This window comes from Symphalangus syndactylus, chromosome 22, assembly GCF_028878055.3.
Source record: "Symphalangus syndactylus isolate Jambi chromosome 22, NHGRI_mSymSyn1-v2.1_pri, whole genome shotgun sequence".
Lineage (NCBI taxonomy): Eukaryota > Metazoa > Chordata > Mammalia > Primates > Hylobatidae > Symphalangus > Symphalangus syndactylus.
In genome coordinates, this window is record NC_072444.2 from 26,513,708 (window position 1) to 26,540,408 (window position 26,701).

Here is a 26,701-nt window from a genome sequence, read left to right on the forward strand (position 1 = left end):
TGCAAGCTCACAATTAGCAGAGATTTTTCTTTTCTTTTTTTTGAGACGGAGTCTCACTCTGTTGTCCAGGCTTGAATACAGTGGTGCCATCTTGGCTCACTGCAACCTCCACCTCCCAAGTTCAAGCGATCCTCCCACCTCAGCCTCCTGAGTAGCCAAGACAACAGGTGCATGCCACCATGCCTGGCTAATTTTCATATTTTTCTGTAGAGATGGGATTTTGCTACCTTGGCCAGGCTCAAACTCCTGGGCTCAAGTAATCCATCCATCTCTGCCTCCAAAAGTGCTGGGATTACAGGCATGAGCCACCACACCCAGCCAGCAGAGATTTCTTTTATGCCCTCTCACAGCCTCTACCACAGAACCATTCCCTGGTAACTGAGTTAGTTAGTTGGATAACATATCACTAATGACAGAGCGAAGAAACGGAATACAGAGTTTCAAACTCAAGGCCTCTACATCTCCATAGTCTGTGTTTCCCAATATGGTCTTCTACACATTCCGTGTACCACAAACAGGGAAGAATAACATCTCTAACAGGGCACAGTGCCCCACACCTGTGGTCCCGGCTACTCGGGAACCTGAGGCAGGAGGATTGCTTGAGCCCAGGAGTTTGAAGCTACAGGGAGCTATGATCTCATCATTGTACTCCAGCCTGGGTGACAGAGCAAGACCCTATCTCAAAAAAAAATAAAAATAAAAAAATTAAAAATCTCTATAAGTCCTGGTTCTATCCTTGGCTGATGAAATGTACTCACCTACCACCAGTTCACGAACATCTTTCCAATGGAGCTCGCTCCCCTTCTCATGGATAATGGTCACTGTGATCCTTCGCTGGATGCCCTAGGTAATGAAGCAGGGTTGCAATTTAGCTGAAGCAATCTGTTATCTCCTCTCGTCTATTGTTTTCTGGCCTGTATGGCATGGCATGGGGGATGAGCAGGAAGGAGAGGTGTGGAAAGAGGGAAAATGCTATCCACATTGTTATTCAAAAAAAAGGGAGATGTATCAGGGACTAAGGAACAGTCAGGTTCTGATATGGTTTTCTTTTCTTTCTTTTTTTAAAAATTCTTTTTCTCTATGGTTTTAAGAATAAAACCATAATCTGTCACAGGAGATTATGTGGCTGCATCCCAGCCCCTTGTATAATAAGTATTCAACCATGCCCTGATTGTATGTCCCAAGTGTATGGTATCCCTAGCCCCCATGCCCACTTGGGTCTTAAGTACTTTTGAACACTGACTGAACCTACTTTTGAATTACCAAAAGGGGACCTATATTTCATAACCAGATTTTTAGTCCATAGAAACCTTCATCCTCTATCCCTATTAAGAACTTTTGGTGTGAAAGCACAGAGCTTCCAAACATCATGAAATGAAAAGTATTAAAAGTGACACAGGAGCTACACGAATTAGAGTAATTGAATGAAATAAAATATTTTTCAAAATAGCTATTCTAAATACATATAAAAGCAAGGATACATATAAGCCAAGGTCTGAGGAAGAAATATCTAAAAACAGACACAGAAAAAAAGAAAAAAAATGACAACAGGACAATGCCCCACCCACCCTCTGAAATAGAGATGAAAACAGAGAAAAAGAAAGAGCTCCGTCTCTTATTCTAAATTCTTTTCAGTGTTCCCTCCGATGCCTGTTTTGGTCCCTCATTAGTACCTGATGAAGCAAAAATGTCCCCTGGCAAGGCAAGCCTGCTGTATGGTCAACCACAGCTGGGATATACCTAAAAAAACAGAAACACAAAAGAAAAAACTAAGTGCTACTTCATCTGCAAGGGTTAGCCCTGGTGGTCTTTGTTTTGATAAATTCTGATCCCATGTCTTTTTCACCCACGCTGACATTTAATCATACAGTCATTTGCATTTACTCATCCTTTCCACACATCTGTGTCTCAATCCTCTCTAGACTTGAGTAGTCAAAGGACAGTAACATCTTTTGGTTGTATCCAGCCCCTTGATATTAAGTACTCAATAAATAATGTAGAAGTGTGATGGCAATTGACAGGAGATAAGAAACACAGATAATACAGTTTTTTTAAGATTCAGAAAGCAATTAATTCAGTAGAAACAATTACTGTAACTACCTCTCCCTCATAATGCAACTTGTAATCACATCATAGGTCTGTCTATGAAAAGTCAAATTCCTCAAAGCACTGTCACTACTGACAACTACATACAAGATTGACAGAACCACACTTAACACAGTATCCTACACATAATAGGAACTTAATAAGTGTTTCCCGATGATGACCATGATGGTGGTTCTCAGAATTACATATAGGAGAACATTAGGATAACATTTACCCCTACCCTTTACATTAACTGATACAGCCCGCTGCCTCTGTCCTAAGAGTAAGATCTCTTTCATTTGTGTTTTTCCAAAAGCATTTTAGAGATGATTATACACAACAATTAATCACTAACTCAGCTCATCGAGGCAGAGTAAGCTGATGGTATCACTTTGATCTAGGACAGTGGTTCTCAACTGAGGATGCCCTCCCTGGGGGATATTTGGCAATGTCTGAAGACATTTTTGGTTGTCACAAATAGAGTGGAGCTGCTACTGGCATCTTGTGGGTAGGGGCCAAGGATGCTGTAAAATATTCTAAATGCACAGGACAGCCCCTCACAACAGAGAATTATCCAGCCCCAAATAGTGCTGAGGTTGAGAAACCCTGGTCTAGGAAAATATTCTGCCCTTCTATGTCCTCCTTGACATTAGTAATATAAGTCTTTACCATATTCTATGCAATATGCTACTTTTGCTTTACTACTGATAAAAACCCATTATGATAAAACCCTTACAACAAGGTGCTGCCGGGTGCAGTGGCTCAAGCCTGTAATCCCAGCACTTTGGGAGGCCGAGGCGGGCGGATCACCTGAGGTCGGGAGTTCGAGACCAGCCTGGCCAACATGGTGAAACCCTGCCTCTACTAAAAATACAAAAATTAGCCTGGCGTGGTGGCACGCACCTGTAATCCCAGCTACACAGGAGGCTGAGGCAGGAGAATCGCTTGAACCTGGGAGGCAGATGTTGCAGTGAGCTGAGATCGCGCCATTGCACTCCAGCCTGGGCAACAGAGCAAGCCTCCATCTCAAAAAAAAAAAAACCCCAAAAAACAACAAGATGCCTGTCTCCGTGATTTTGCTGTTGCCAACAAAAGGCAAATTATTATGCTGAACAGTCAGTTCTCTGATAAACATCTGATTCAAATACCAAGACCACCAAAAATCAATTCAAAACTGGAATTCGGCCAGGTGTGGTAGCTCATGCCTGTAATCTCAGCACTTTGGGAGGTCGAGGCAGGAGGACTGCTTGAGGCCAGGAGTGGTCAAGACCAACTTGGTCAACATAACAAGACTGCATCTCTATTAAAACAAAAACAAAAACAAAACCATCCCTGGAATTTGACAGCGACAATGATTCATGAACCCAAATACAAGAAGATTCAAAATTGCATTTCCTAATTTGAAACATTTTGCCTTATTTAAAAATTTATTAAGTTGGACTTACTCTCCTGTAGGCTCCAGTTCACTGATCTCAAACCAAACCAGGAGGTCATACTTGCTCATGCTCTGGCCAAGGCTGGTTTTGCTCATCGTGTTTAACTTGGTGGCTGGAACTTTTAAAAGTTTTTAGAGTACGTCAAAATCTGGTCCAAGACTACTCAGCAAAAATACAAGCTTCTCTAATGTCAGTCTTTAAAGACATACTTGGGAAAGGCAGCAAGAGTCAGAGGAAAGATTTCAAAACAAAAGACCCAGAGAAACACCAATATAAACTTTTAAGTTATTAGTTATCTCTACATTCAGAGAACAAGGAAAATAAAGAAATCAGTATCTTTTTTTTCTCAACAAACTGTCTCTAATGATGAGAAAACAGCTTTTCTGTAGAAGGTGTGCTCATGAAACCTTCCAATTCCAGAACCTCAGATTGTGTGGCATGTAAAGCATGGGACTAACGTGGGAGAGACAATGCTTGGAAAGCCTCACACGTCACAGGGGCTCAATCAAAGCTGATGTCCTGAAGAAAAGACCCATCCTCCACCCCAGTGGTTCCCAAACCTCCCTGCACATAGGAGCACCTGGGGACCTTAAAGTCCAGGACACACCCCAGATCAATTAAATCACAATCTCTAAGGGAAGGACAAAGTTCTTCCTCCACGAGGGGTAAAGTTTCCCAGGTGATACCAATGTGAGGACAAAGTTGGAAACCACCCACTGGTCTCATTTATAAATACAGGATTCTGTAAATGATCTTATGTTACACATTTTCTTCAGATTTAAATTCCATATTCTTTTTTTTCTTTTTTATGGCGTGATCTCGGCTCACTGCAACCTCTGCCCTCTGGGCTCAAATCATCCTCCCACCTCAGCCTCCTGAGTAGCTGAGACACAAGGCGTGCATCACCGCACCCAGCTAATTTTTGCATTTTTTTGTAGAGACAGGGTTTCGCCATATTGCCCAGGCTGGTCTCTAACTCCTGAGCTCAAGCAATCTGTCCGACTCAGCCTCCCAAAGTGCTGGGATTACAGGTGCGAGCTATCATACCCAGCCAGATTTAAACTCCATATTCTTAACTGTACTGATGCTATGTGACTTTAGTTAAGCTGCTCAACCTCTGGGAGTCTGTCTCCTCATTTATAAACTGTAGATCCTAATATTTAGCCTGCTATCTTGAAAAGCAATCATGAAGATCCACTAACATAATGTATATAAAGGGGCTAGCATCTAAGGGTCAGAAAGCAAAACCAGAAGTATTCTAACAAACCAACTACTAGTAAAATCTTCAAAATTAAAAATACTATTGCAAAGAATCCATAAAAACAAATGCAAGGGCCTCCCCCCCTGCGATGGTGATGTGAAAGAGGCACATGTAGAGAAGGTGCTTCCCAAATCTCTAGGAAGAAAATGTGATACAACCTTGAAAATGTGCTGAGCTCTACATTCAGCTCAAGTTGCAAACGGAAATGTCAGTGTTTCATATGCAGAGAGCCAGGCTTCAGGACAAGCGCCTGAGGTTGGTTCTACATCTAAGGTGGAGCTAATTCAGCTGCTACTAACCATCTCGTTTGGGTACCCTCTCGCTCTGGCTGCTGGGAACTGGCAGAAAGAGAAAAGGCGGCAATGGGTCAGCCTCATCCTGGAAGGTGGCAATAGCGGAGGATGCAAGCACACTGGCGTGCTCAGAAAATGTGTCCAACATATGCACATTCACATAGCCAGACACGAGAAACCGAATCAGCTCAATCTTTCTCTCATGGTCTGAAGGCAGATGAAGATGGGGAATACAGAGGGTGGAGAGTGAGCACAGGGTGGGGTGGGAATTTGGCAAATAGGCAATGAGGAAAAAGGACAGAAACAAAGAAAAATCAAAACAAGATCACTGAACATGCAGAATAAATTTACTATGCAAAGAAATGCCTAGTCCCTTGACAGTTATGGGAAGTTACATACAAAGCAGAAAGATTTAGGAACAGAGTGATTATCAAAATCTGCAAATAGAAGACCAGAGAATTGGTAGATAAGGCCCCCTATTGTTTCTTACTTCTTATTTTATTATTTTATTTAATTTTATACTGTTTTGAGACGGAGTTTCGCTCTTATTGCCCAGGCTGGAGTGCAAAGGTGCAATCTCAGCTCACTGCAACCTCCACCTCCCCAGTTCAAGCGATTCTCCTACCTCAGCCTCCCAAGTAGCTGGGATTACAGGCATGTGCCACCATGCCAGGCTAATTTTGTATTTTTAGTAGAGACGAGGGTTTCACCATGTTGGTCAGGCTGTTTTCGAACTCCTGACCTCAGGTGATCCACCTGCCTCGGCCTCCCAAAGTGCTGGGCTTACAGGCATGAGCCACCGCGCCCGGCCTTTACTTCTTATCTTAAATCAGGAACTAGGAATTCTAGTTCCTACTAGATATATACAAGAGGAGCAGGAATACATGTGGATATATAGAATAAGAATTTGAACATGACTTCTATTTGAAAAGTCATTCAGAATAAGAGATGTATTCACACAGAGATCATCATGCAAAAAGCGGAGCGAGTGCTCACCTGGCTTGGACAGTGGCATGGGTGGAGGGAAGAATCGGCGACACGGCTGAGGCGGACTGCAAAGAAAGGAAGACAAAGATCAAGACTATAAAGAGTTATTTATTTTAGAAATTCTCCCCTTTGTGCTGGACTGCAAATTGAATTTCCTTCTCTTTAGGTGTTTCACAGCTAGGAGTGAGAATGCACGTAAAAGTTCTGTGACAGTACAGAAGGAAACAACGTTTTATGTATAGCTTTTAAAAGCAGGGAAAAAGAGAGAAACTGTTTGACTTTCACATGCCTATCTCAAGACATTCCATTTGCAGATTTGAAGTTCTGGATTCCAAGTTGGAGTTTTCCAACATTAACATAAACAGAACTGGCACGCAGACATTAAGATGAATATAATTATTATTCCTCTTGCTGGTCATCACCATCGCTTTCTACTTCTTTTTGTGTGAATTTATTTAAAAGAAAAAAAACCTTTTGTAATGACTATTTGCAGTGTAGAAATCAATAAGCCCCATTTTTTCAAGAGAAAGAAAAAGACCACAAAGAGTTGGATGTTGATATCAATAGCACGTTTTAATTCCCTTTAAGGAAGCAGACTTTTGCATTTTCAACTCTGGCATAATACCAGATAATACAGATAATCCTAGATAGTGAAACAGGCTAAATCTCATTTAAAAAATGTCTCCCTCTAAGTCTTAGCTAATAAACAAGAAAATTCTTCTGCCAACACCAACACTCTGCCATCATCAGAAAGGCCCACTGTTGCTTTCCTCAGCAGTTTTGATGACTGTACTTAGAGCTTCTGTTTCATAAAGCTGTGGGCATTAGGAATACTTTTTAACAATTTTCATGTTATATTCCTATTACCTCAAATGTCTACCATATTCAAAGTCTCTTCCTACAAAAAGATGGTATTTGAGGTCACCTGGTCAAAATTTAATTTGCTCTATCTAAAATCAGCGATTAGGTGGCTATAAGATGATAGTGAAGTTTCTAAAGAGGAAACAGGGTAATATAGAATACTTATTTAGTTATCTTAATCCCTCAAAAGATTTCTTCCTTTCCAGCAATTGAGAAACTAAAAATCAAAACAATACCATCAAAAATGTTTGCTTATCTGGTCCAAACCTGTTAAGCTCCTGTCCTTGCAGATGAAGTGGGTGCTGCTGATAATGCCCAAAGACTTCAAATACAATAGGCTTGGTTTTGATGTAATCCACAAATGATTCAGTGACCTCCACTGCAATCTAAAGCAAGCAAGATTAGGAAAAGATTACAAGAAAATACACATTTTTGCTTCAATCAGAACTTCAGTACTGCATTTTGGGTTTTTTGTTGTTGTTGTCATTGCTTTTTTTTGAGGCAAGGTCTTGCTCTGTAGCACACAAACAAGGCTCATGTGGCCTCACCCTCCCAGGCTCAAGCAATCCTCCTGCCTCAGCCTCCGGAGTAGCTAGCTACAGGCATGCACCACCATGCCTGGCTAATTTAAAACAATTTTTTGTAGAGACAGTATCTCACTATGTTTCCCAGACTGGTCTTGAACTCATGTGCTGAACTGATCCTTCCACCTCAGCTTCCAAAGTGCTGGATTACAGGCATGAGCCACTATGCCTGGCCCAACTTTACTACTGTTGAGTGTCCAGTATCTGCTGGGTATTTTACTATGCAGGCCTCTTGCAACAAAAAACAGGGGATCCCCTATGTTGTTTTTAATTCTAAAGTAACTTTTCCCAGCTTCAGGTATTCAAGATCTTCCATAATTTGCCTCAACTGATCTTGGCCCCTGTTGTCCTTCCCACACTTACTATTCTGGCTCACTCACTCACCTGCTGCTCCTTTCACCTGCTCTCTCCTCAGCTGTGCCAAGGACTGGCCCAGGCTGCAACCCTGCCTGGAAGGCCCTTCCGTACATCCATGCATGTACTGACTATGGCCTATGTGCCAGGCACAATGCCAAGTTTGATACACCTTTTCTTGCTTATACTACATCCTTCAGGGAGCTTCCTATCCCCTTTCTCCACCCAAATATCCTCCCCAACAAAAAGTAACTTAAAATAGCTTTCCATTATTAGAAATAACTTTCCCTTTCTCCACTCCCACTGCATTTAGTGAATATTTTCTCATGTTCATCTTTGCATGACTGGTGTTTATGTATGCATTTTATTTCCCCTATTGTAATTCAAAGCTCACTGGGAGCATCTGAGATTCATCTGCATTCCCCAGTTGTCAGGCACAATCCTTGTGCACAGCAGCTGATCAAAGTTTATCAGACACATGCTTGCTTATATTTATACGAACATGAAAAAGAAGATAGCATATTTTGTGTTTGCTTGTTCCATCTTTGAAGTTCTCCTTTCCCCTCTTACTTTAGATAGCAGACATGGTTAGCAAGAGAATGAGAGAGTTTCATGTAGTAGTGAAGATCCTGAATGCCAGAGCTACATTTCTCTGAGCTTAAGTCCTATCTCTGCCTCTTGTAACACTGATGAGTAACTTTATTTTTATTATTTTATTTTTTTTTTGAGATGGGGGTCTCACTTTGTTGCCCAGGCTGGAGTGCAGTGGTGCGATCTCGACTCACGGTAACCTCCCCCTCCTGGGTTCAAGCAATTCTCGTGTCTCAGATGGGATTTCACCATGTTGGCCAGGCTGGTCACAAATTCCTGACCTCAAGTGATCCACCTGCCTCGGCCTCCCAGAGTGCTGGGACAGGTGTGAGCCACTGCGCCCAGCCTGATGAGTGACTTTAATTGCTCTATGCTTCAGTCATCTCAGCTAACACAGGGATTATCTTAATCTATGGTATAAAGGTAAAGATTAAATTACACAAAAACTCTCAGAACAGTGACTAACACAAAATAAACTCTCAGTGAATGTTAGCTATTGTGATGAGGATGATGACTTTGGAATAGAGTTTGAGTGAAATTTCACGTAAGAGAGGGAAGGGTCTGTTTTCTTACTCCACGAAGGAATACAGTTGTAAAGGGCATTAATGTGTTAATTATACTATCAGTTGCAAGGAAAACAGATCTAAATCTTAATTTAGCTACAGAAGGTATCTGATATTTTTTATGTTATTTGCAATCGAGCAACGTTAAGTATCTTAGGGTTTAAAGGACAATGCATTCACTTTAACAAAACTCTTATTAAGCATGCTTATTTTTCTAGGACAGAAACACTAAAACAACTCATTGCTTTCAAACTGACGGAAGATTTTATTGGCAGACGAACCCACATTCCACTCACTAGGCCCATTGTAATACAGACAAGAAGGCTTGCTGCTCAGGCCACTGTGGATGACCTCACCACTCTAGCCATGCCCTCTATTGTCTACTCTCCCCCTGCACAGCCAGTGACTTGTACCTCTTCTTATCACTCTTCCTGGGCTGAGAAAGCCAAGGTACCAGAAAGACATATGTTTGGCAAAAAGGTCTGCGTCACTTACATTCTGCACATGATAAAAGGCCAGGGGACTTCCTCTGCCATTGTTTTTGAGGGGCTCCGTGGAGAATGCTTCATCATGGCGATGCAAAAAGCTTCATAAAAAAAATAAAAAGATTCGTGAACACTGCGTTAAATGGTTTTATCAGAATCTGTTTCAAGAGCCCAATGTGGATCCTATAGAAAGAAGCATTCCACTTAAGCAGATTCTTTAAGTTATTTACATTCCTTGTCAAGAACCTTTTCCATATCGCACAGAGGGCATTTTAGATTTTATTTCAAAAATGACTGAAAAATTAACTGACCCTGATCACTTAGCTATATGGAGGTATATGCAACAATGCTTTAGAGAGAGTGAAGAAGTAAATTCAATTAACTCCTCTTCCTTTGTAAAAGCTTTTTACTAAAAATAAAAACAATGTCATTTTGTACAGACAAAATTTAGCAGACTCAAGCTTCCACAGTTAGTGCGAAAGCCTGTGGATGGCATAGTTACCTAAGAGTCTGTTGTGGATTCAAATGTCACCTCTTCCAGGCAGTCTTTCCTGACTTACCCTGATAGTTTTGTGTTCCCACAGTACTAGTAACGTTTTTTTCCTTAATAGCAATGATTTCACTGTAATGATGTATTTACATGCCTCTCTCCCCACCAGACAGCAAGCGTTTTCCCACAGGTCTCGACACAGAAGATACTCTGGAAAGTTCTGTTGAACCAATGGGCTATATTTAGTTATTTTCATAGATAGTAAGATGTTATCGTTCTCTCTCTCTCTCCCTATTATTAGTCTGAAATAAAAAGAACTGCACAGTTAACGAGGACTCAACACAAAGATTTACTGCCAGATAGAAAAATCCATCAGAAGGACACCCCTTCCTTCCATCAAGAAAAAATGGAGAAAAAGAAAATATTTTCAACTGGGGGGACAGAGAGACTGGTAGTGTGAACTTGTTGTCTTCCAAATTAGTTCACCAGTCTGAGAACACTCGCATGCTTTTCCCAAGTGCTCCAAATCCCTGATTCCTGTATTGCTGGCACTGCAGCATTCTTGGGGTTCCCTGATGACAGGTGAACTCATTCACAGTGCTCTGCAGCCATACCTTCCCGGCACAGGCCAGAGGAGCGACTATAAAAACACAGGATGCCTTTGAGGCTGCTTTCAACACAAGCAACATGCCCTTTTCCCCAGAGCTAACACCAGGTAGAGATGCTGCTCTTTTTAGGAGATTGTAGGACAAAGGTCAACCCACTATTATTGTCACTTCAGACATTAGTTAACCAAATAGATGTTTTCCATCAAATGTATCAGTTGCCTGATTAGAATAATAGCAACAGTTCCAAAAAACAGATTCATCTGGTCAACACTATCCTGCCCTAAGTTTGAGGGTATGAGTGAAAACACATTAAATAGGTGAAATCAATGCTCAATCGGTAATATTTCAACAACTATGAGTTGTAGCAAATGATATTAGTGGCTTACTATATAGTGATCACATTTAATTTAGATCACATTTAACTCAATTTTCTGTGATAAAACCTATACAAAAGCTTTATAAACTGCACTAGGACCCATGGGAAGGCCAAGGCACATTCTGAGGGGAGAGGGATGGCAGAACCCAAAGCAGCCTCTTGGTGGCACCAGTGGCAAACTGAGGGCGGTAGGTATGGAGGGGTCAGACTTCAGTCTCTTGTACTGTGGCCCTTTCTAAGTACTGAAAAGACACATTGAAGTTTGGAGGTATTAAAACTGAAGATTCACAAAAAAGTGTTTTCCTGGGGCAGTCTTGAGAAGAAAGCATCCAGAGCACAGGGTTTGAGAGGGCCGCAGGAAAGAGCAAGTCCTATGTAGATGAGAAATGAGAGGTATCACATCTTCTCTGTATACTAGCTTTTCTCAGTTGATGTAGAATTTATTCTACTTTACATTGTTTAAATTTTCCTTTTCCCGAGTATTAAATAGGCGTAATTGGTAGCTAGATAAGTCATTGCTTTCAGGCTTATTAATAAGACATTTCAACATGAAGAGGACTAGAAAGACTCATCAACAGGCTTATGTGATCAGACCCTACGTTCCTGGTAAAGGGAGACTGGTCACAGCAGAGCCCTGCAGCAGGATGCGTGGCATGCTCCTCCCGCCAGGGAACCCTGTTGCTTTCCAGGACAGGTTTCTGGTTCTCACTCCCATAGGAGTGATGAAAGCATTTTCCTTCAGAGACTGGTCAGTCTTTGTCTCAAGAGTGTTAATCCTTCACACATGTAAAGCACTCTACAGTGCACAAGAGATGTCACCTCAGTTAGCAACTAGCTGGGAGGCAGAGCAAAGCGGCAGCTTACTTGAACTGACAGAAGATATCTGCATACTCTGGGAGGATTCCACTGGCCTGCAACACTGTTACACGGAAAGTGAAGGCACTGCCCAGTTTCAGGTGGTTGCCAATCTCTTCAGAAAACCCTTCCATTACCATCTTACCATCCAGCAAAGTGCTTGACTTCAAATCTAAAGAGGGTCAAATGAAGACACAGATGGTTCAAATAATGCAAAGAGGAGGGAGTTGGGCATTCTTTCCATTCCTAGTTGATGAAGGCCACTATGTCCCTTGATAATGGTCAATATTTTCCCTTTGTCGAAAATGTCCCCAAGCACAGTAAACTCTGTCTACATACCTAAGTCATTCATTCGATTAATTTCTTCTGGAGGAGTGATGACCTCAGAACTCTGACCCTGTCCTTCCACAATCCTCAACTCCTCCAAGGATAGACCGGAACGAGTCATTGCAACAGACGAAAAGTCACTCTGAAAAAAAGGCAGGGGCAGGTACATGGTAAAGTAGTATAAAAACATATTTTTCCCCAGTTGCCTTACTTCTGTTTATCTGCCCAACAAATAATAGTGACTGGAAAATTATATGGACTGAGGGCTGTCTGAGGAAAGGCAATGAATAAAATATGAATGTTGAGTCTATACACCTTTACCTTCATAATTGTTAGACATGTCCCATATTCTATTGAACTACTCTGTGGCAACCAGCACCCTGTAATTTTCAGTTTTACAGGAGAACTGATCTCCAAGGCTGAACATTCTTTCTCTTTCCACAGGGTTTTCCTTCTTCCTGACGGTTTCTCACCTGATTAAAGTATTCATTATCAAAAGATATTTTAGCTGTTCCTGACTGTCGAATTCCAGAGCCATAATCAGGAGCTTCTTCATCCGCTAAAGCAGAAAAAAAAAATTAGCAAGATTTGAGTGAGACTACACAGGGTGAGGGAGGGAAAAGGCTCTTGCTGGATTATAAACTCAAGTCTTTGGCATGAGAGAATGAGTAGTAACATGGTATGGGCTGCTTTGCACTCTATTCATGTAGATTTATCAACTTCCTCAGCTCAAATGAGACTAGTCAATAAAGAATCGGTTTTAGACCGGGTGCGGTGGCTCACGCCTGTCATCCCAGCACTTTGAGGGGCTGAGGTGGGCAGATCACGAGGTCAGGAGTTCGAGACCAGCCTGACCAACATGGTGAAACCCCATCTCTACTAAAAATACAAAAATTAGCCAGGCGTGGTGGCGGGCGCCTGTAATCCCAGCTACTCAGGAGGCTGAGGCAGGAGAATTGCTTGAACCCTGGAGGCAGAGGTTGCAGTGAGCTGAGATTGTGCCATTGCACTCCAGCCTGGGCAACAGAGTGAGACTCCATCTCAAAAAAAAAAAAAAAAAAAGAATTGGTTTTATTTTTGAGATTGTTCAAATGTCATACCTAGAAATCCTGACTGTCTCCATGCTGGCAAGATAATAGTCAATAATACCCAACAAGTACTTGAAAATATTACATTGTACTTTTGGAGGAGACTTCCATATACTCAACACTGGGGATTGTGTCACAAGTTTCCATGGGGGAAAGGCTGAAAGATCACTGGACACAGCACAGCATTTGGGAATTAAGACAGAAAGATTACAGAAAATGACCACATTCTTTCCTCAGAACATAGGCTGGATCATGGAAAAATGGAAAATACCAAAATCTTTTTTTTTTTCAATTGTTTTTTAAGAGATGGGGTCTCACTGTATTGCCCAGGTTGGCCTCAAACTCCTGAGCTCAAGCAATCCTGCCTCAGCCTCCCAAGTAGCTGGGATTACAGGCACGAGCCACCACAATCAGCTTATATCAGCTTGACCTGTGCATTACAAAACAGCAGCCAAACAAATGTCTATTATAAGTACTCTGAGGAAAAAAAAAAACAAAAAAAAAAACTAAGCAAGACAAAGGCCTAACAATCCTTTGTTAATAATGAAGCAGTTAAGATACATTATTTAGGCAAGGCTGGACGCAGTGGCTGACGCCTGTAATCCCAGCACTTTGGGAGGCCAAGGTGGGCAGATCATCTGAGAGGTCAGGAGTTTGAGACCAGCCTGGCCAAAATGGTGAAACTTCGTCTCTACTAAAAATACAAAAATTACCTGGGTGTGATGGTGGGCACCTGTAATCCCATTTACTAGGGAGGCTGAAGCATAAGAATTGCTTGAACCCAGGAGGCAGAGATTGCAGTGAGTTGAGATTGTGCCACTGAGCTCCAGCCCGGGCAATACAGGGAGACTTCGTCTCAAAACAAAATAAAAGGCCAATGACTGGCTGGGTGCAATGGCCCACACCCGTAATCTTAGCATTTTGGGAGGCCAAGGCAGGAAGATCGCTTGAGCTCAGGAGTTCGAGACCATGCTGGGCAACACAATGAGACCCCAACTCTATAAAATTTATAAACTTAAAAATTAGCTGGGATGGTGGTGTGCATCTGTAGTTCCAGCTATTCAGGTGGCTGAGGTGGGAGGATGGCTGAGCCTGGAGGTGAAGGATGCAGTGAGATATGATTGCACCATTGCATTCCAGCCTGGACGACAAAGTGAGACCCTGTCTCGAAAAAAAAAAAAAAAAAAAAAAAAAAAAAACACGCCAATGACTTTTATATAGTTAATGCAAGAGATGTTCTTTAACATGTTTAAGGAAATCTCTTTACCCCATTATTGCAAAGTGGCAGTAGTCTGGACTAAGCAGGATCTATTTGTGATACTTGGGAACAATTGCTAGAAAGGAGCAATAGGCCAGGCGCGGTGGCTCACGCCTGTAATCCCAGCACTTTGGGAGGCCGAGGCAGGCGGATCACGATGTCAGGAGATCGAGACCATCCTGGCTAACATGGTGAAACCCCGTCTTTATTAAAAACAAAAAATTAGCCGGGCATGGTGGCGGGTGCCTGTGGTCCCAGCTACTCGGGAGGCTGAGGCAGGAGAATGGAGTGAACCCGGGAGGCGGAGCTTGCAGTGAGTCAAGATAGAGCCACTGCAGTTCAGTCTGGGTGAAAGAGCGAGACTCCGTCTCAAAAAAGAAAAAAAAAAAAGAAAGGAGCAATAAAGGCTTTCTCCAAAGTATGTGTATGTATGTTACACATACAAACTCCCCACAGTTTGTATGTGTAATATAAGTGTGACCCAGGCCGAATCAGCCTGCTTTGTCTCTAGACAAAGAACTCACAGCTCTCATTTCAGAAGAGAGTCACCTACCTGCGATGGCCTGTACAGCCACACGCAGAAATCCCCGCACTTCACCTTTCTCACTGACGATGGCCACCCTGTGGATCAGGGGCACGGGATACAGCAGATTGCTCAGGTAAACAAATGCCCTAGAGACAGAAACCAGGAGACAAATGTCAGAGCATCCATGGAGAGATAAACTGGCTTTCAGATTCACTGAGACCATCTTCCTGCAACTGTGAGCTGACTTCTGGCCTTGTCTTAAGACCCCTTCTCAGTCCTATCCTCTCAGATCTGCCTCCAGCTGCCTTTTCAGCACAGATAATGAACAAGCAAACGCTTGGCAGAACTGTTGACGAAGACCAACACACACCAAATCATGCTCTAAAACTTAACTACTGTAGGGAGAAGAGTCACACCTGGAAGCAGACATTCAAGATACTGCTCTATGAATGCTGCTGTGGGCAGGTTGGAGGAGGAGCCCATTCAAGAGCTTAATTTTTTTTTTTTTTTTTGAAACAGAGTCTCACTCTGTCGCCAGGCTTTAGTACAGTGGCACGATCTCAGCTCACTGCAACCTCCGACTCCCTGGTTCAAGTGATTCTCCTGCCTCAGCCTCCCGAGTAGCTGGGACTACAGGCATGCGCCACCATACCCAGCTAATTTTTGTATTTTTAATAGAGATGGGGTTTCACCATGTTTGTCAGGCTGGTCTCAATCTCCTGACCTTGTGATCCACCCGCCTCGGCCTCCCAAAGTGCTGGGATTACAGGTGTGAGCCACCGTGCCCAGGCGAGCTTAACCTTTTAATTTAAGAAATTATAAAGAGGTTTTGTTTCATTTTTCCCAATAGATAAAACAGAAACCAAGAGACAAAAAAGGCAGGGAAATGGGACAAAATACAGTTAACAACTCTAAAATAAATTCCATATCACAGCATTACAGTCTTTATTGGTTATTTTTTGTTTGATTTTGAGATGGTGTCTCACTCTGTCACCCAGGCTGGAATGCAGTGGTGCGATCTTGGCTTGCTGCAAGCTCTGCCTCCCAGGTTCAAGCCATTCTCCTGCCTCAGCCTCCCGAGTACCTGGGACTATAGGCGCCCACCACCACGCCCAGCTAATTTTTTTGTATTTTTAGTAGAGACAGGGTTTCACTGTGTTAGCCAGGATGGTCTTGATCTCCTGACCTCGTGATCCGCCCACAACAGCCTTCCAAAGTGCTGGGATTACAGGCGTGAGCCACCGCGCCTGGCCTATGGGTCTTTATTGTTACCTTATTTATTTATTTTGAGATGGAGTTTCGCTCCTGTTGCCCAGGCTGGAGTGCAGTGGTGCAATCGCAGTTCACTGCAACCTCTATCTCCCAGGTTCAAGCAATTCTCCTGCCGCACAGCCTCCTGAGTAGGCTGGGTTCCTCCCCATTGGTCAGGCTGGTTTCGAACTCCTGACCTCAGGTGATCTGCCCGCCTTGGCCTCCCAAAGTGCTGGGATTACAGGCGTGAGCCACCATGCCTGGCGATGTATTGTTACTTTAAGAAATGACTATTGTTGGCTGGGCGTGGTGGCTCATGCCTGTAATCCCAGCACTTTGGGAGGCTGAGGTAGGCGGATCACCTGAGGCCAGGAGTTCGAGACCAGCCTGGCCAATGTGGCAAAACATTGTCTCTACTAAAATTATAAAAATTAGCCAGGCATGGTGGCATGCACCTGTTGTCCCAGCTACTTGAGAGGCTGAAGCAGGAGAATCGCTTGAACCAGGGAGGTGGAGGTTGTGGTGAGCCAAAATTGCACCACTGCACTCTAGCCTGGGTGACAGGGTGAGACTCTGTCTAAAAAAAAAAAAAAAAGAGGCCAGGCGCCATGGCTCATGCTTGTAATCCCAGCACTTTGGGAGGCTGAGGCGGGCGGATCACAAGGTCAGGAGATCAAGACCATCCTGGCTAACACGGTGAAACCCCATCTCTACGAAAAATACAAAAAATTAGCAGGGCATGGTGGCAGGCGCTACTCGGGAGGCTGAGGCAGGAGAATGGCGTAAACCCAGGAGGCGGAGCTTGCAGTGAGCCGAGATCGCTCCACTGCACTCCAGCCTGGGCAACAGAGTGAGACTCCATCTCAAAAAACAAAAAAAAAAAAAAAAGAAATGACTATTATCTTCAGGCAGGGTGACTGACAAGGTGAGGTCAGCAAACACATATGGGCAGAGAAGCTCTGCAGCAAGAAATTTTTGAGTTCTAAGATTAGAGGAGACTCTGAATGGGCACCAAGATAAATGTTAAGGGCCAGGCATGGTGGCTCATGTCTGTAATCCCAGCACTTTGGGAGGCCGAGGCAGGTGGGTCACCTGAGGTCAGGAGTTCGAGAACAGCCTGGCCAACATGGTGAAACCCTGTCTCTACTAAAAATACAAAAATTAGCCAGGCGTGGTGGCAGGCGCCCGTAATCCCAGCTACTCGGGGGGGCCGAGGCAGGAGAATCGCTTGAACCCAGGAGGTGGAGGTTGCAGTGAGCCGAGATCGCGCCATCACACTCCAGCCTGGGGGACAAGAGCAAGACTTCATCTCAAGAGAAAAAAAAAATAAAAAAGATAAATGTTAAGGCAGAAGATGACAGTTGATGCCTAAAATGTTTGCTTTTGCTCCTAGAGTTCAAAACCTAATTCAGAAATGCATAAGTAAAAGGTAAATTATAGCTCTAACACTTTATATTTCAAGCAAACTAGCAAAGTCCTATCACATTTGTATTTTCTTCTTTATTTTGTAGCTATTACTTTTTTAAAAAAGCAATAAAAACTGGTGGTCACAAAGCTAAAGAGTGTTCATTCCAATTAGTGAAAGGGAAATAGAATCTAGTTCCTACTATGATTCCAGTCTTCCCATTTGGTATATGCTGATCTTCAAACATAAGACAAAAGACAAAGATAGACACTTGTATCAATAAATCAAACAAAACCAAGTGACACACATGTTTATCTGATGCTTCTCCTACTCTGAAATCTATTTTAAAACAAAGAGAGGAGGAGGATGGACTGGGTATTTGGGATTTCAACTCAAAGTAATGAAAATTATGAAAACAGACATAATACATCACAGAAAAACAAATGTTAACATGACTAGAGCATAAATGAAATACAAATGAAAAATATAACAAAAATGACTGTAAATGAACATTAAATCAGATGAAATAATGCCACTTCCCTTTCAGTCTGCTCCAAAGCAGGAGAGAGAGAAATGCTAAGAAACAGAGAGCTGAAGCTCTGGTGTAAAAAAACGTGAGAATGAAAAGTTCTAAAAAGTTCTAAACAAGACCCTCAAACAACAACTACTGCAACAGAATTTAAAAGACTAAGAATTTGGCGTAAGGTATCAAATGGATAATTTCACTGTCAAAGACATATACAGATCACCCTCCTCTATTATGGGCACCCCAGCTAGACTTGCCCATTTCAAGGCCTGGGCCATTAAAGAGCCATCGCACATGTCCCCTGCCTGGAGTCCTCTCTGTACTCGATGCCTACACCTCATGCCTTTGATGTCTTTTTTTTTTTTTTTTTGGGACGGGGTTTCACCATGTTGGCCAGGCTGGTCTCGAACTCCCGATCTCAGGTGATTCACCCACCTCAGCCTCCCAAAGTGCTGGGATTACAGGCGTGAGCTACCACACCCGGCCTCATGCCTTTGATTTCACATCTTCAGGTCTTATTTCAAACACCACTTTCTTATAACAGGTCCCCCAATGTTATGTGATCTCCGGCAACACACACAACTATTTCATCACTGCTATAATTTACATTTATTTGTGCAATTATTTAATTTATGTCTGTGTCATCCATCAGACTATAAGTCTATGAGGGCAGGAACCATGTCTGGTTTTGCTCACCACTGTCTGCAGAGGGCTGGGCCACTCTATAAATATTTGGTAAGTGAATATCTACGTACATAAGGGAACAGGAAAATGATTTGCCTCTTATCTTTAAGTAGAAGTGGAAGCTTTTCTAGAAAAATGGGTTATACCAGAAGCAGAAAAGCAAAGCCATCCAACTGATACTAGGTTGGTTTTTCAGAGCCACCTCATAATGGATATTAACTATATAGAACATATTTAGATTCCTAACTATATCTAATTTATCTTAAAAATAGCTATTCAAAAACAAGAGCCACCTTTTTTTTTTTTTTTAAAGAAAGCTTATATTAAGCACACATTACATTAAAGTACTGTTTGCGCACACAGTAAAGATGAGATTGCCTTTCTGCCTATGGCAATGGCCAGTCCAAGTGTCGGAGCATTGAAGGCCATTATTATAGATTTCCCTTTCTAGATAATTCTGTAATTCTATGGCAGGGACATCAGCTCCATGACTATACAATCACACATTCACTAGGCAGTACCTTGTTATGTTACCAGAATATAGCCCTTAGCTCCAAATCAATGCTATATAAACATTCTATTCTGAGGCTTTTTAAACAGAATTTTGATAATTACTCTGCATTTTTGAGAATCCTTATACTTTGACCTAGCAGACTGAAGGAGAACAGGGATGAGAGAGGGGAATATGTAAAGGATACATTAGCAGAAAGTTCAATGAAGTTACTTCAAAAAGGGAAACAAACTGGTCAACATAAAGATAAGAAAAATTAGCAAAATTATGGTGCTACTTACAGAAAGAATGTCAGTTAAGGTACTTAAAGAGATCATAGAATAATCATCTTTAACCCCCTTTTAACCCAGAAGACTAGCTTAAATATTTTACATTTCATCGCAAATTATGATGGATGGTTCATAACATCCCAGCATGCCATAAGAGAATAGCTAAAGGGACAAGCTCTTTTTCACTTGCAATATAAAGTTTTAGCAGAGGCAGTCATGGCTAAAAAACAAACTTACTAATGGAATTTCACAAGAAACTAATTTTTTTTTCCCCCTAGACGGAGTCTTTGCTCTGTTGCCCAGGCTGAAGTGCAGTGGTGCCATCTCGGCTCACTGCAACCTCCGCCTCCCGGGTTCAAGCAATTCTGCCTCAGCCTCCTGAGTAGCTGGGATTACAGGCACAAGCCACCATGCCTGGCTAATATTTGTATTCTTAGTAGAGACGAGGTTTCACCATGTTGGCCAGGCTGGTTTTGAACTCTTGACCTTGTGATCTGCCCACCTCGGCCTCCCAAAGTGCTGGGATTATAGGCGTGAGCCACCGCACCCAGCCAGAAACTAAAAATTTTACAAGTGATTTATATTTGCAATTATATGCCAATTGGAGAAATCCAATCTTGTGAATCACAAAAACAGGAAAGTAGTTACTTTCCTTACACATATAATGACCACTACACAACTGGGTGATGTTGCATTATTGTAAATTTTGTTTGTAGAAGAGAAATGTAGTCAAGGGCAAAAATGGAAAGCTATCCTTCACTTTACTGATTGCTATTATATTATTTCACTTCCTCCCCCAGTCCTTTCTTGCAAGGTTAGAACTTGGGAACCTAAACAAATGGAAAAATCAATTCCTGAGCCATAGCTCCTTAAGTATTTTATGTGAAAATCAAAATAGAGTTGATTGCTTTATACTTATACTTACATCTGATATGATTAAAAGGAAGAAAACTATAAAACTAGAGAGAAAACAATACATGTATCCTCAGTTAATTTCCACATGAAGTGGGATTGTTTTGAGTTTCCATACAACTTCCTCAAAATACAAATGCTTCTTAGTAGAAGTCTTAACCAGGATATTCATTTTTGCTAGTGTAGATGACAGAATATGAAAGCTGAAAAAGATCTTTATGGCTCTTTATTTCTACCTGTTATTCACTTTACACTTGAGAGCCCAAAAGGCTTCAGTTTAAGTTGCTTGTCGTAGTGACAGAGATGGCCTAGGACCCAAGGCTTCTCCTGACAATTAGGTCAGGCTTCTCCTCACCATGTTACGTAAGATGAAGCTGCCTACTCTTCACTGCAATGGTATAGAACACAAGCGAACAGTTTTAGAAACTGTGTAATTAGCACTGGGACAAAGTTTATGGCCAGAAACTGGGTTTTAACTTCCAACTCCCTTAGAATAGGATAGAAATGTGCTGAAGAACACAGGCAGCCATCGAATGAAGCAAGCATTATTGTCCCATTATTTGTACATACCTTTCTCATTTTAATAAAAATCGGCTTCTCTGAAATTCTAAGTATCTATTCATGGTGATACACCAGTAGAAAACAATATTCATGGCCACATAATCCCTTTATGTTTATTCATGGAAAAACTGAATTCTAAATGCTCCTTTGCCATTGGAAAACCCAGAGACTGTCTAATACTATGACCTACAGTTACACTTGAGACTTTCATTTCTATCAAAAAAGCTTTTCTTTTCCCCCTTTCCATAACAATGATCATCTTCTAATTTAGTTATGAGGTTCCGACCATGTGACCAATACCATACTACAAATTCTGTTTTATTTTATTTTATATTTTTTGGTAGAGTTGGGGTCTTGCTCTGTCCCCAGGCTGGAGTGCAGTGGTGCAATCATGGCTCACTGCAGCCTCAAACTCTTGGGCTCAAGTTATCCTCCTGCCTTAGCCTTCCAAGGAGCTGGGACTACAGGCATGCACCACCACACCCAACTAATTGTTTTTTAAATTTTCAAAGAGACAGGGTCTCACTACGTTGCCCACTCTGGTCTCAAACTCCTGGACTCAGCCTCCAGAGTTGCTGAGATTACAGGTGTGAGCCACTGCGCCTGGTGAGATAAATTTAAGAACCTATGTCTCTACTAGGTCAGCAGACTCACTATCCTTTAATTTTTAGATAACTGGTACTCATCCATTTAAAAATGACATAATTCCCTTATTTATAACGGATTCAACAATATGTGATTCTAATGTACCATTAAAGTTAAATTTAATACTTTTAAACCTGGACATACTTTTTGGTTAATCCAATGCATGCTCTACTGTTGAACTTGTAATTTAAATTATCTCAGCATGAAAGCTGGAGATGAACAAAGACACCAGTATTACGTGCATAGAGAGTTCTGCATCACTGAAAGATGGATGCACAAACTGAGAGCCAGAGACAATGCCTCAGTTTGGTGAACTAGTCTTAACACAAAGCAGTTTCATATAGCACCGAACAAAGATTCATTGTTTTTTTTTTTTTGAGACGGAGTTTCGCTCTTGTCACCCAGGCTGGAGTGCAGTTGTACAGTCTTGTCTCACTGCAACCTCTGCCTCCCGGGTTCAAGTGATTCTCCTGCCTCAGCCTCCCAAGTAGCTGGGATTACAGGCACCCACCACTGTGCCCGGCTAATTTTTTGTATTTTTAGTAGAGACGGGGTTTCACCGTGTTGGGCAGGCTGGTCTCAAACTCCTGACCTCAGGTGACCTGGCCGCCTCAGCCTCCCAAACTGCTGGATTACAGATGTGAGCCACCGCACCCAGCCTAATTTTTGTATTTTTAGTAGAGACGGGTTTCACGGGTCAGGTTGGTCTCAAACTCCTGACCTCAGGTGATCCACCCACCTCAGCCTCCCAAAGTTCTGGGATTACAGGTGTGAGCCAAAGTGCTAGGATTACAGGGGTGAGCCACCATGCCTGGCCAATATTCACTGTTGATGGGGTCAATAGATGATTTTGTGAGCTTTATCATTATAAACCCTATAGGTTAAAATTTTAGCAGATGCCAAAGATCCGTAGATAGGCTCAGTGAAACTGGCCAAAGAAAGGCATCCGTTTTAGGTAAAGGAGAAGCTTAACTTTCCTGATTCTTTTTAGGACTCAGTAGACTAAGCAAAAAATAAATTTAACTGTACTCCTGAATCTACTTTTGTCCTCTGACTCCTGCAGTACCACAAATTCTTCAGCCAAACCTTGGCCTCGCTCTGCCCCCTCTCTCATGTTACCTCCGTATGCTTTTTCAATCACAATCCTTTAAAAAGGAAACATCTAGACCATAATACTATTCACTGAACCCACTACATTTGACTCTTAGCTTTACTTTCTCCTTTGGGGTTCCCTTCTTCAGAACAAAATTTCTGGGCAATTTAAGACAAGGTGTCTTCCATGCAGTCTTTATATATTGCTATGTATTGTGCTGAGTAGACTGAGGACCTCACACACAATGCCTGAGAACTGTCTCAGACCAGCATTGACAAAGAGCTTGAAGTATTGGAGAACTTGAAAAAGAGCATTCATGAGTTGAAGTGGCTAATGCAAGGTTATCCAAAATTGCGCAAGCAGGGAGGCCTTCAGAGCAAGAGCTGGTCCCTTTTCGCCTTTCTCACAATAACCTCACCAACCTTCCCACTAAAATGAACCAAGGGGATCGGTCGTAAAACGGGTCATGCCCGTCACTGAAGAGATCTGATCCCTCCTCCGTCCCTGCGTCAGAGCCGGCGTCATCCACGAATGCCTCATCATCAAAATCCTCCATCTCATCTTGCTGCTCGTCAGCCAGCTCAGTGATGTCGGAATCGGCCGTGGAAAAAGTGGGGGAGGGTGTGCGGTCGGCAAGGCGCTCATTCACACAGCCGTGGAAAATGGGGGAGCTAGACACCAGGTAAGACGCCAATTAACACAGCCAGGGAGAGAGGAATAGTTGGTTAAACAGGAAGCAATAGGTGCCAACAGGACAGAATCCACTGGGGAATCAACACAATAGAAGCAAATGGAAAAGCAAAAGGATAAAATAAGCATAAATCATTTGGGTCAGGTGAAAGGGAACAAGGGCAAGTTGAAAAATTTATGTAAGGACTGATCCTTAGAATAAGAAAAGCAAAGGAAACACGTGAATAGACCATCCTAGGTAAATACTGTGCTATAACACGTTTACATTCTCCAGTTCACATAAAAGATCAGCATCCAGGCCTCAAAGGACCCACTCAACATCAAAGTGAAACAAGAAGGCTTTCAATCTTTACTGAAATTCTCACGTCATTTTGGAGCAGAAACCAAAATGGATGAAATGGCATATGGCAAAGCAGCATGTGCTTTGCTAGGGTAAGATGTGTTTGGCCAATTCATCTCTTTGAAAAACTACTTTGCTATCAGAGTAGAGTGGAAAAGATTTACTTCATTTCCACAACATACTATGACTTCAGCAACTCCTTTTTACCCAGCCTCTTTAAAAACCATCACAGGGTTTTCTGCAATTGAAAAAGCAATTCAAATTCTGAAATCATAAGCTCAAAGTTAAATTTCCCTGCTTTGAAAATTCGAAACCTCTAAGAACACTTGACTCAATATGGACTCATAGAGGCACTATGTGTTTTCATTAAGTGCTGGAAATAATGTATAAAAAATGAGGCTGAAGGGGACTACCAAGGTGCAATTAATTTACCCTTGCAATGACTAAAGTGGGATGAATTGCTTTTTAAAAAAAGGAAGAACAAATCAGATCACGAAGAGATTGTGTCTGATAAGCTGTACTATGAATTTAAACTGTGTAGAATACAGGCATAAGTTTTCTTTTCCTTCTAAATTTATCTTAATCAATTACAGAACACTTTGTAAGTTTAAAGTTGGGGAAGATTTAAATACTTTGGCTGAAAGTTTGAGACTCGAAACAAAAATGCCTGCTGAATATAACTGAAGGGAAATATACCAAATGATGCAGTGGTTGTGAGTGGATAAGATTACAGACAAGGCCTTTTTACACCTTTTTTTTTCCTCTTAACTTTTTATATTATCTGCTCAGGTTTTAAACACTTAAAACTATTCATTATTTTAAAAGAAGACATCAACAAAATCATCACTTACCTCCCCACAAGTTTGAACCAGTGGAACCGATCATAGAAGGGATCGCTGCCAGTCACAGTGGTTTCGCTTTCATCTTGGGCACTGGAGGCCATCTCCCCTGCCCTATCATACATCTCTCGCATCAAATCCAGCCTCTGCCTATTTAGTAAACACAAAGCACATTGGGTTAATATAATGAGATTGCATTAAACTTTCACTTTGGAAGCATCTTCCGTTCAAGATTTTCTTCAAAAAAAAGGGAGTTGCTCCCACTATTTAATGTTACTTAAAAAGAATGAAGCCCAAAAATTCAGAAACCAACACTCAGTATCTAAAGTGTCTTGATTCTAGAGATAAGCCATCAAAAGTCAAGAATGGCCACCTATCCTCTACCGGGTGAAAAGTCATAAGAGGGAATATTGTAGGTCAACTGTATGTGACATCTCAAATACACTGAGACAGGGGGAAATACCTCATCATACTACATGTAAAAGAAGCTAGATTATAACTTCCATGTTTATTATTTATTATCCTGAGGTCCAGGATAGAAAAGATGAATAAGTTCTAAATCTGAAACAGAAATATGATGAAACTGGAATATTCAAAATTTAAAAGAGGGTCTATGGAGGGTAAACTTAAATATCTACAAATGTCAGAGTGTGTGAGGAGTGCATTTATTCACTTAAAAGAAAACAGATGGATGGTAATACCATTGGCCAGCAACAACATTTAGAAAGTACAGGGAAGTAAGCAACAGTGTCCCCAGAGAGAGGAGAGCTGGAGGGAGCTCACTTGAGCAGGTCATTGTTATTTCCTAAATAAAACAACCAGCCTTTATGAATGTTTTCATACTTGAGTTTCTCCAAAGACCAATAGTGTGTTGCTCCATTCTTCAAATCCTGGACTTCTACTGCTACCACTGTGCGAGGGAAAGGCCTGTCCTCATGAGTTTTTTCCATCTCAGTGGGAAGTAATTCAGGAGGCAAAGGGGAGTACAGTGTGTCAGTCAGCAGAACAAACTGAAACTGCACCTGAATGGAAAGAACAAACCATTGACAAACGGTTTTCAGCAAGCAAGCTTCAGAGATGAGACGATACAATCATGCCCAATGGGAAAGAGGTCTAATGTGCTCAACAAATATCTTGTGACTAACTTTCTACTGAAAAATATGGCCACCTGTTAGCAGTCATAGGGAATAACCCTAACTTCAAATTAAGCTATTTAAGGACTTTGTTTTCCTAGCCTGGCAGTGTTTTTGCACATACTAAAGTCTTCTTGAGGGGAGGCACGGTGGGGACAAGGTTACACTCTGTCACCCAGGCTGGGTGCAGTGATGCAATCACAGAGCACTGTAGCCTCCACCTCCTAGGCTCGGGTGATCCTACCACCTCAGCCTCCTGAGTACCTGGGACTACAGGCATGCATTACCAGCCTAGCTAATTTTTTAAAATTTTTTGTAGAGATGGGGTTTTACCACGTTGCCCAGGCTGGTCTTGAACTCCTGAGCTCAAATGATCCACCCGCCTCGGCGGCTCAGATCACAAGCACAACCCACCACGCCCGGCATAAAATCTTTATAAATACATTTTGATTGAATGAATGAAGACTTTTATAGAATTTATATCAGAGACCAAAAGGTGGGCCACAAAATGCATATCTAGTCCCTCACTAATGAGAGAGGATGAAAACACAGCAAGGTTTCCCATTTTAAATTCAGAGGATTGCAACTACTGCTCTTAAAAGCGTTTATTTGGCTGGGCATGGAAGTTCACACCTGTAATCCCAGCACGCTGGAAGGCTGAGGCGGAAGGATCACTTGAGCCCAGGAGTCTGAGACCAGCCTAGGCAACACAGTGAGACCCTGTCTCTACAAACTGAGCCCAGCTCAGAAGGTGGAGGCTGTAGTGAGCCATAATTGCACCACTGTACTCCAGCTTGGGCAACAGAGCCAGATC

At 42.1% G+C, this 26,701-nt stretch overlaps 1 protein-coding gene across 5 annotated transcripts in view; it reads right to left on the minus strand.

Moving 5' to 3' along the window:
• The window catches only part of KIF1B (kinesin family member 1B), a 175,616-nt gene that overhangs the window by 35,813 nt on the left and 113,102 nt on the right, over nucleotides 1–26,701 (minus strand). For 3 of the 5 annotated variants that reach the window (XM_055261855.2, XM_055261854.2, XM_055261853.2), the window contains 12 exons: nucleotides 25,598–25,776; nucleotides 24,767–24,904; nucleotides 15,056–15,174; nucleotides 12,630–12,715; nucleotides 12,169–12,298; nucleotides 11,839–12,001; nucleotides 9,511–9,601; nucleotides 7,191–7,309; nucleotides 6,072–6,127; nucleotides 3,531–3,639; nucleotides 1,674–1,740; nucleotides 759–843 (listed from right to left, as the gene is read on the minus strand). In XM_055261855.2, the coding sequence (XP_055117830.1) occupies nucleotides 759–843; nucleotides 1,674–1,740; nucleotides 3,531–3,639; nucleotides 6,072–6,127; nucleotides 7,191–7,309; nucleotides 9,511–9,601; nucleotides 11,839–12,001; nucleotides 12,169–12,298; nucleotides 12,630–12,715; nucleotides 15,056–15,174; nucleotides 24,767–24,904; nucleotides 25,598–25,776 (1,342 nt within the window). Of the gene's footprint in view, nucleotides 1–758; nucleotides 844–1,673; nucleotides 1,741–3,530; nucleotides 3,640–6,071; nucleotides 6,128–7,190; nucleotides 7,310–9,510; nucleotides 9,602–11,838; nucleotides 12,002–12,168; nucleotides 12,299–12,629; nucleotides 12,716–15,055; nucleotides 15,175–23,307; nucleotides 23,557–24,766; nucleotides 24,905–25,597; nucleotides 25,777–26,701 lie in introns of all 5 variants that reach the window. The other 2 variants (XM_055261852.2, XM_055261851.2) reach the window with 1 other exon arrangement.